The 10975-nt window shown below is 46.1% G+C and overlaps 1 protein-coding gene across 2 annotated transcripts in view; it reads right to left on the reverse strand.

Annotated features, from left to right (window-relative positions):
• Window positions 1–5451, reverse strand: part of STK26 (serine/threonine kinase 26) — a 32203-nt gene extending 26752 nt beyond the window's left edge. The window contains exons 1-2 of one of the 2 annotated variants that reach the window (XM_074599766.1): window positions 5180–5451; window positions 4958–5073 (exon numbers count right to left, since the gene is read on the reverse strand). In XM_074599766.1, coding sequence (XP_074455867.1) covers window positions 4958–4999 — 42 coding nt within the window. In that variant the 5' untranslated portion in view covers window positions 5000–5073; window positions 5180–5451. The remainder of the gene's footprint in view (window positions 1–4957; window positions 5074–5179) is intronic. The other variant, XM_074599767.1, reaches the window with a different exon arrangement.
• Between the last annotated feature and the right edge of the window lie 5524 nt (window positions 5452–10975).

Genomic DNA, 10975 nt, shown 5'->3' on the forward strand with positions numbered 1-10975 from the left:
CCGAATTCCAGGTCAGTGCACTTAACGCGTGTATTAAACTGTAAAATCTGCACAAAAAGTACTAGTAAAAGACTGCTGTGGATTTTTTCTTCTAAGCCTGATAAAAGCATCTGCTGAATTCCAGCTGATTATACCTACACAGCTCCCATGTATCAAACACTTTCCAGAGTTCGCTCTATCCTCCTCCTTTGATAACAGTAAGACAGTACGACTGAGCCCTACTTTTATTTGTCATCAGAGTAACTTACCACAATGCACAAGATGGACGCGCCAAGTTCAGCTAATAAAGGCTGAGCTGAGCTAGCAGACTATTAGGTATGATACAGCTCGTACATCAAGCACAACAAGGAAAGGAACAACCGCAGTGTTGAATTCCACAAATATTTTGATGCATATCTGCTTCAAGTAGCACAGGGGCACGTGTTCTGCTGTGGAAGTCTCCTGGTGCCCTGCAAGCACTACACTTCCCAGTTTCCTTTAAGTAAGTCTTGTCTCTAAATAATAAGTTTAAAGCCTTTTCAAATTTGCTGTGGAACCATCTGTATGCAGTTCCTAGGAGAGCAATGAGGTACCATATCCTTGAATGGATCTTTCTTCAAAGATTTAAGTTCCTCTAATGCCCACCCTCAAAACATTGAAACATTTGACAGTAACAGACTGCTTTCTCCTAACATAAGTCACGTTCTTCCAACCACAATGCTTAAGGTTTACTCGAAATCTGACACACTTCCAGACTAGCTTTAGGCACCACACAGAGCCCATTTCTACAGGTGCACTGATTTAAGAGAAAACATTTTTTTTTCTTGGTCTATGAAAAAGACCACTTCCAAAATGAAATGCTACTTTTTCTTTAACCTTTCTATATACATCATCCAATAACTAGAGTCTAATCGATCTGCCTCTGAGCATCCTGCAGGGAGAGGCTCTCCAGCGGCCAGGCTCAGGTTGTTTGGCAAGCAGTGCCCTACAGCCAGCCTGGTAACTGGCAGCACGGAGAGCAAAGCTCACCTTTACATCCCAGTATGTATTTAATCACGCAATTCTACAATTGTGAATCAGAGCACACTGGCTGACACGTCACATGCTGCTAGCTGCTCTGCTTTTAGAGGAAGTTACGCTCTTTATTGCAAGATAGCCTGAATGCCAATAAAAACAGATGGAGATAGGTCTAAACAATCTTTCTGGCCACACTCAAGACTGCTGCCACACAGGATCAGGAGATATCAACAAAGCCATGAGAAAGGAAACAAAAAGTGTTTAGATGAGTAGGATAGCAGAGATAAAGAGACACAAAGGCCCAAACCAGGTTCCAAAGACACACATACAGACAAGAAGCAAGCAAATGAGAAGAAACAATATTTCCGTCACTTAATGAATGAATATTTCACAGACTTAAGATTCTGCACAACAGAATAGGAAACAGGAAAGTTTATACATAAAAACTATCAGCTAAAAACGGTATTTATTACTTGAGTAATGCTCCACTGCTGAAGTTTACAGACTAGTTTGGAAATTTAGCATGCTGACAGAAAGATTTCCTCACTGTCCACCTCAGAAAGGTTAATTGTTACTCACTTGTAAGTTAACAGTTTCCAGCCTCTTTCATTTGTAAGGCAGTTTTGGAGTACTATACGAGATGCTGCCAATACCATAAGTTAATAAGAAATCCATCAATCTGAAATGACTGACGTACTTTAAACTCTCTGATCACCTGAAACAAACATAACCCTCTGAACTATGCATCCTGCCTGCTGGGCAGGAGAAAAGCCGTAGTGTAGGCTACTAACAAGGGCTCCAAAACCTTCACTCCAGCTCTGTTTTCAGTACTTTATGCTCAGTACATGTACTTTGTTGGTAAAAGACACAGGTAGGCTCTAACATCTCTCTTGTAAGCCACATCCAGCAATGCTCCGTATGAGCTCAACTGGATCCCTTGAAGATGGTCCCAGCAGACAAGTTTCTCACTGTGATATCTCAAAGCATTCCAGACTAAGAACTAGCGTGAATATTTCTATCCCATTAGAAGAAAGAACAAATTTACAGTGACAGTACTGAATAAAAATTCCAACTTGGCATTCAAACTCATTACAAACTGGACACCTTAATTGTGCTCACATAGCTACACCAACCTTTCATTCTAGTCTCGGATTCTGTACAAAGAGCCATAATTTGGTGTATTATGCTCAACTTCACAGCAATCATTTTATACATTCAGCAAGTACTTTGATTTTATTGAACGGGCTTAGGAGTTTGGCAGCCGGGTAAGTTAACATCATACAATTGGATCAAGTACAGCCTTTCCAAAGGATTGAGGGAAATGAATGTGTTCAGGAAGTTGCTTGCACAGGCAAGAATTGTTAGGTATAAAATTTGGTTCTGTTAGGGACACAAGACAGGTTAAACAGAACACAACCACTACATAAACAAACGGTTCCCTAACTACTCATAAGGGCAACGGGTAATACTACCTCTGGGTCCTCCATTGTTGCCAGGGTACTGAAAGTCAGGCTTTGAGTTCACCAAAGTAACTCTTTGTGACTTTCTGTAATTTTCCACGTTCGGATTTTTTTTTTAAAGGGAACCTCACTCTTCACAGGACGAAAGATTTTAAAACAGTCAAAAAAGTTATATTTTGGTGATAAACTGTCAAAGTTGTCTTTTTGGAGTATGGTAATTATACAATACATTATTTACGGATTTTTGCTGATACTTTTTTTTGTATAATGAAACAGGAGGGAAAGTACAAGAGTACAATGAAACTGAAGACTTCAAACCTGTAATACATTCTCTGGTAAATTCAGTTTCCAACTGTTACATTCAATAAAACACTTCCCTCAACACAGATTACAAAACAAAGGCTTCGACATTACAGGCACTTTCCCACAGTGACAGTTTTAACTTAACTATCAGATCTTCTTCCATCACAGAAGAACCTGTTTATTCCTTCTTCAGTCGATCACCATGCATTTACTTTAACACTGAGCAGAAGCAGTGACGCTTTTATCATCACTTGGATAATCCTGACTGAGTAGTTCAGGTAAGTTAAAAAACACAAAAGAAGGAACCCTTATACCTCAAACTACCACACTCCACCTGTTTTAGCAAATAGGTGTGGTAGTTTGGTTTTTGTATTTGTTGCTGGGGTTTTTTTTTTAATTAAAAAAAAAACTGTATTATGACCCTTCTAAAAAAAGAGTGAGCAGAATAGTTTTTCGCAAAATTCTATTTCTTTGTATTCTAAGACTTTCAGGACTCGTGCAATAGTCTTCACTAAAAAAAAAGTCACCAAGGGAAAAATATATTTTAATTTTATGCAGCTGTACATATCTAACAGTTAGAAAAATCCTTTAAACCTACAGATACATGTTAAAGGGTCTGGGTTAAACTAACAACAATACTAGTGGAATTAAGTATGCTACTACATAAAGTTTATTGGTTTAACAATGGAAAACAGGACTCTAAATGATTTCAAGGTCTTTTAGTGATGGCAGGGCAGCTATTGAAAAATAGGACAACAATACACTAAGCAAATACAAAAATAAAAAATTGACAGACTTGGGTTTTGAAACAGAAGTCTCACAATACAAATATACTTAAAAAAAGACAGAAGCAGCTCAGGCTAAAGCCTCTAAATCTTTTATCACAAAATTTCTTTAGGATGTACCAAGAGAATAGTAACCCTGACACATTAACTGAACAAGGAGGCTGAAAAAATGTCATTTATATCCTCTTACATCAACAAAAAGTCAGTGGAAGACCAAAATCTTACTAATTGCAGAAAGCCTGCAAATTATTCGAAATCAGAAAGGTAAACCAAACCTCGGTATTGTAACTAGCCTAAATTAATATATAAATACTGTTTATACATCAATTCTTCACTTTCCAGAAGTGATAAAGACACCTGACCAAGAGAAATTTTAACCTCCTGTTCTGAAACCTCCTGAACTCTTTACTGTCTACCTTGCATACATAGGGATGTACCATAAAGGCTTCTATGTTATTTGAACTAAAAAAAAACTCCAACATTATACACGCATGCCTATCCCAGAAGTTAAGAGAAAGCTCAAAACATTGACTGAGCTGCCAGTGCCTGACAAGCAACAAACAACACTGAAATGAGTTTGATCCTCAGCTCCTTTACATTTGATAAAGACCCCTGACCAAACTTTTATTGGACTGTTCAGCAGAGTAAGAACGAAAAGTCAGCGGTATTCCACCTTTCCGATGAAAATCAGTAACACATAAGCTTGTTTGTTTTCCAAGCAGATACAACCCCTAACACGGAGAAATGACAGCAGGCCTCATCCCCAGCTGAAGAGAGGTTTCTGACAGGTGATGGCTCCCAGCAGCAGGCTGGCTGCTGCCCTCCGTCACCACCGGAGCTCGCCTTTACCACCTTTCCATTAATCGCAAGGTCCTGGGAGAAGCTGCGCCGCAGGCCCCGCGGCAGGCGCGGGTCGGTGGAGAGGTCCTGCAGGAGGTATGCTTGCCAGCGAGCCCGATATGTCATTTACAGCACACCCACACACCCTGCGATTAACTTAATTTCGCCTTTAATCAGTTCTAGGAGCTCTTACGCGCTCCTAGATGCGGCGCGGCCAACCCTGAACAAAGGGGGAAGGGAGGGAGAGGAAACCCCTGGCCTGCGAGGGGCTGGCTGCAGGTACGCGGGGCCCTGGGGCACGCCGAGGGAGCGGGGTCCCTCCAGGGCCTCCCGTTACCTCCGACCCCCGCCCCCACCTCGCTTGGCGAGGGCTCCCCGGCTCCCTAGGCCGAGCGAGGCCTTCCCGCCGCCCCCCGGCGGCCAGGCCGCGCCGCCCGCGACGCTTGGCCCACCCCGCACCCCAGCGGCGGCCTCCGCCCGGTGGGGCCGCAAGCGCCGCTTCCGGAGCCGGGCCCCGCGGCCCAGCCCGGGCCCGTCGCCTCCATTTTGGGGCCGGCGCGGCGCGGAGCTCACCTGCATGCCGGGCACTTGCACCGCCACGGGCGAGTGGGCCATGGCGGGCTGCGGCGGCCGGGCGCCGCCCGCTGCTCCCCTCTCTCGGCCTCCCTACTCCTGGGCGGCGGCGGGGCCTGGAAGGACAAAGCGGCGGGGAGGCGGCTTTAGCACGGGGCGCGCTCCCTCCTTCCCTCCCCGCGGCCCGCCCTGCCCGGCAGCCCCCGCCCGCGGCCGGCTCACCTCGCGGCCGCGAGGCTGGGGCCGAGCTGCGCGACGCAGGCGGGAAGGGGGTCCCTAGCGCCGTTCTGCCATGCCCGCCGGGTTCCCAGCAGCGGCCCTGCCCATGCCCCCCCTCCCCGGTCCTGGTCCCGGCGCGGGGGCGGCTGCTCGGGGCTCCCCGTGGGGTGGCGGCTCTGGGCACGGCCGGGGCTGGGCTCAGAGCGCCATGTCGGGCTCCGGCAGGAGGCGGGCGGCTGCTGTGCGGCGGCGGCGGCTTCTTCCGTCTCAGCTCCGGCCTGGCGGGGCGGAGCCGCCGCCGCACGGGCCCCGGCGTCAGCTGCCCCCGCCTCCTCGGGCCGCCCGCGGCGGGCGGGCAGGCACCGGGCACGGAGGGACGGAGGGAGGGAGGGGCGGCGGCGGCGGCCCCTTAGGGCCCGCCGCCTCTCAGCGCCAGGCTGGGCTCGGGGACGGGGCCGACCGCGACGTTGCGCGGCGCCTGGGGCGTCTCGGGCTATGTCACACCGGCCAGGGCCCCTGAATACGATGTCACACCGGTCTGTCCCCCTCAGACAGACTGTCACGGGGCCCTGTCCCTCTCAATAGGGCTGTCACGGGGCCCTGTCCCCCTCAGAGTGGCTGTCGCAGGACAGGTACCGCCAGACATACAGCCTCAGCTCCTCGTACCCCCAAACAGCTAGCCATCACCACACCCCGGGCTCCTGCACCTCAGAGGCACATAGTTGCAGATAATCAAGTGGATATTTGATGGGTTTCACTTGTTTTTGCGACACAAACAGGGGGTGCATGCTCATCTTGGGGCACTCCTGGCAGCGAGCTGTGTGGGCAAACCTGATGCGGCCATGGGGGTTCAGCTCCCAGTTTGAGGTGGTTGGAGGATTTCCCCGCCAGCCCTGCCCCAGCTGCCATGGAACCCCCGACACACGCTGCTGTCCCCCACCGCCACCTTCCTCCGCGGCGGGCAGCCCCTTGCCTTCTGCCGGGGCCTGGGGAGGAGAAAATAACACTGGTTTGGGGTGACATTTTTCCCATTCAGACATGAGTCACCTATTCGTGTGTGTGATTCACATTCCCATACATGAAAGTTTTGCCAGCTAAAGTTAAAAATGACATCTTTTATCACACTGGTCTTCCCCTCACCCTTCTGAGCAAGAGTGTAGAAATCACATGAGCCCGCCGCAAATATCCTCATGGGTATTGCAGGGACTTGTCTCAGATTCGCAGGTTTATGGGTCTAAAAGCCAAGAGAACATTCAGGTAAGCTGGAGATGTTGGATTGTTGGCCGTATCGGAGCTACCCTGTTCAGAGGGTGGGTCCCTTCGGAAAGGATGTGACGGAAGGCAGTCTCCCTCCCTTAGGACTCGGAGAAATATTGTACTGTGGCAAGGAACACAAAACACCTCTGTTTAAGGTAAGGTTGTGCTAAAGCAGGCAAAAGCCAAGAATTTCAAAGTTAGGCAGTCTTTCCATCCTTAACTCACTGTGGTTTGAACCAAAAAACAAACTCACAGTGATGTTAGTTAAGGACAGACTCATGGTTCATGCTGGAATATTTTTTTTTCCAACTTGCCAGCTTGTTAAGCCTTTCCCGTTATTAAAATATTTACTTTCTTCTGCACCTTTTAAAAAATAACGTGTTTTTAAAAGGCTTCTACGTGATAGTTACACGCCTAAGTTACCTATGAAACTATAAGGAGATGATTTTAATGGGTGGAATATTTAAGGTAAGTATTTTCTGAAAGTTTATACTGTATACTTAATTTAAAAATATTTTTTATTAATAAACATTTGGGAAGAAAGAGGGATTTCTACTGACAAAAAGCTTTCTTAATTGTGTACAGTGGTTCAACAAATAAATGAATGAACATCCACTCATGGAACTTCCAAATCCTGCCTGGTTTGTTCTGCTCAAACATAGTTAAATTGCTTCTCCTCTTACCTTTTAATGATCTTTAGAACATGACCCCTGAAAAAATCCTGACAAATGAAATTGGAGGATTTTTGTTTTGCGCTGCTAATGCAGTACCATCCCTCCGTTCCACTTCTGGCTCTGAGGCTCTGCTTTTCTTTTTTCTGTCCATTTGTTACCTTGAGTTTTCTCCCCAGAATCCTGCTAACTGGTTGTCTCAGCTTTGTCTGGATTTTATACTCTCCTTCATGTATTTCCTCTTGAAGACACCTCTTTACTTCGTACCAGAGAAGAGTACTAACTGCCAATCCACACTCCCTGTTTTGAGGCCATACACTGAGATTTTTGGCCTTTTATGCATTTCTGACTTGCATGCAGCATGGACTGTAAGAGGTTTATTTAAACAGTAAGAGCAAGACAATTGCTATGCATGTGATGGGGTATTCTCCCTGGTAGTTATCTCCTGTAGTCATCTCCCACCCATGGCAGATTGGCTAAGAGAACTGCAGGAACAGCACTAAGCAAAATGTTCAGCAAAAAGGCAAGACTTGTTTGTGCCCTCCTCCCTCACTCAGAAAGTCCCGGCATGATGCGGTGAGCGACGCCAGGGAGGAAAATCTGTCAGGGAATCTTAAGTAATCAGCCCGTCATGTAACAACTGAATCATCGAGCCAGGCTGTGAAGTGAGGTAGGCTGGCACCATAACACCTCAGAAAAGACTTGTAATATTGTATGCCACTCTGTAATTAGCAAGTTCTAATTTGTGCATTAAGAAAGTCAGATGGTCAGTTGCTGATATTGCTGTATGAAAGACCTTCCCCCTCCCAGCCCGCCCTGTAAATACCAGTTGCTGCTGTTTTCCAAGACTTAAAGCGGGTCTATAATTCATTTAGGACAGCTCACAGGGCCTCGCAGTAGCGATGTGACCCAAGTCAGACCTTCTACTGTTTCGTGTGTTTAACTACTATTTTTGTGTTACTGGTGTGAAAATATAATTATTTTTACATCAGAAGACTGCAGGGAGCTAATAAAAATACTGGGCTCTTTGAGAGTGCCTGCACTGCGTTAGCTGGTTTAGACCTACCACAAAAAGTGGTAGAAATTTCTCTCAAACTTCCAAACATAAATGAATAAAATGTAATTACTTGCACTGCTAAACAGAAAAATACTGCATCTTATAGCTGTGGGCTCCAGGGGCTCCTCACAGCGATTTGCTGGGCTGAGGGAAGGAGCAGGTGTCTGATCTGGTTCCAGCAGAGCTGATACAAACTCACCATGAGGAAAGACCCCACCAGACTCACACATCTGTCTAGAAAATGTGATGCTCAGTTTCCATGTATCAGGGTGGATCTGGGTATTTCAAACCCTCTGGCGCCTTTGCACAGTTCAGCCGGCCGGTGCAGTGCTGCCTCGGGCTCATGGTGGTGATCCACAATTCTCCTCCTTGCACCTTTCTATCAATACAAGCAGAACAGCTAATGGGACATCACATAAAAGTGGAATACATGGCATCCCAAACTGGTAAAATCCAATGCCTTTCAAGTTTTTACATTTGAAACACCTTGAGAAAGACGTTGTGGAGGTTAAAAGTTGACTGGGATTGGGAAAAAAGGGCTGCATATTTATTTTATGAATTAGAACACCAGAGATGGGAAAGGAAGAATGAAAATGTTTTTGCAAGGCTATAATTTCTCCATTCTTTGACATAAATCAATCTCTGATTCACAGGCATTAGGGAAATCACTTTGTCTTAGAGGCGACTTACTCAGCAGCTGCAGAATTTCCAGGACTGCCCCTAGAAACTGCTGATACTCACTGCCATGGGAGATAGCTGTGGCTCTTGTCAATCCCATATTACAAATTTGATATTTCTGTATCCAGTTAATCACTTAAAATTATAAAACCTTGCAGCTGGACTAGAAACAGTACCACAGTACATCGACTTCTGCCCAGCACTTTCCTTTCCATGCCCAGCATCCATCCTCTTCGCCTCCTCTCATTCTCCAGCTCCTGCAACATCCGACCTTCCCTGTTGCCTCCGTGACCTGGCGTGGCTGCTTCCAGCCTCCCACAGCCTGCATGCACACAGCCAAGTGCCAGGACATAAAGCAGAGGTTCCCCTTGTTCCCAGCATGGTGACAGCAGCCCCACACCACCAGGACAACTGTCTGGCAAAAGCCTTCTCCAGCTCTGGGTTCCCCCAGAAGGGACAGCTGAGTTATTCTGCGGGACAGGGGGTGCAAGGACCTCCTTCAGCACAAACGGATTATTTAGAGTATTCAGCTGTCAAAGTCTGCCAGTGTCAACTAAGTGTTCACAAATGGAGATTTTCACATAACGTGGCCAACCCCATTTTCTCCAGGAGACAATGGCACATCCTTGACACAAGGATGATGGCTTTATCACATTCCATGTCCTCCTTCAAAAGCAAGGGGGAAAAATGATGTTTTTGAGCAGGGCAAAATGATACATCTTCCTGCAATCTTCTTAGAAATGGCTGAACTATTTTTTAATTGACACTTCCTGCTCTTTTAAGGAAAATAATCAGGCTGAGGCAAATGCCTAGGATGGAAGAGATGGGTGAGGGATGCTGGTTCACCATCTCCTTCAATGCAAGGACCAAGGATCATTAAATCAAACAAGCAGGTGCCAAGTTCAAAACAAACAAAAGTAGGCACTTCTTCACACAGGGTATAGTTAAGCTGGTGAACTCCTTGCTACAGGCCAAAAGTGACTGGACAATCTAATGGAAGGAAAAAAACAACAACATTGGGAAATACTGTTTATAAAACTAGCACCTCTGGTTGAGGAAGTACGTGAGCTGCAAATCCCCGCAGGCAAGTGCAAGCATTGCCCTTGTTCACCCTGTTCTCAGGCGCTTCCCTCAGCCCCTGCCACTGGGTCCGGCCAGAGACAAGCTGCCGTGATGGACGGGCTTTGTTCTGGCACGGTCGGGCTGCGCCCATGTTGAAGCTTCAACCCGGAGGGTCAACATCTGGGCAAGCAGGACACAGCTGAGGTGGGAAGAACTGTCCTGCAATGGTAGGCAAGGCTACTTGCTAGCAGGTCAAGTGGACTTCGTACCCATGGTACTAGATAAGTCTGTAGCACAGTTTCATTTGTTTCCTGGGAGTTCTTCCTCAACATTATCTTTAATTTTGCATAACAGGAAAAAAAAATCAGTAAGTTGTCATTAGGCAGGTACTAAGCTAAGAGAGAATGTGTATTGTACCAGTGTGGCGAATGGTGAGTCACTGCGTGACTAAAGATTATGATGCATTGAATGGACTGTTCATAAATTCAAGGGCAAACTTTCCCCCTTTGTCACAGAAAGATCCTTGATATTGATTTTTTTATTTCAATATAGTATTTGGCTTAAAGAAGCCAGTCTTCTGTGGCATGGTCCTATGCCTCCAATATTGCAACATAAGTGAGATGGGGTTAGTGTTGTGTTTCTGACCTCTTTATTACAAATATACTCTACTTACACTTCCAGCTGTAAAATAAACCACACACACACGTATATATATTTATAGGTAATTATATCCAATTCAGTAGTTTAACATCACAGAACATTGATCTTCTCAAATTAATGTTCTCATATAGGCTCCTTCCGGCTTGAAAATATATTTTATTCTTTTAAATAACTCTTCCCTGCTCTAATTTCCCCCTTAGCAGGAAACCAAAATTTCAGCAAAGCTCACGCTCTTGGAATACCAAAAATAGTTTGGCCACAACAGTGGAAGGGGTGAAGGAAGTGAGTGAGAGGCCCTGCCAGTGGGCAAACAAAACACCACCCCTACCAGCACAGCGTCTTTGCATAGCTGGTACAACAATTTTTTTTATTTTTATTTTTTTTAAGTGAAATGCATACAGTATTTATAGAATT

This window comes from Larus michahellis, chromosome 9, assembly GCF_964199755.1.
Source record: "Larus michahellis chromosome 9, bLarMic1.1, whole genome shotgun sequence".
NCBI classification, from domain to species: domain Eukaryota; kingdom Metazoa; phylum Chordata; class Aves; order Charadriiformes; family Laridae; genus Larus; species Larus michahellis.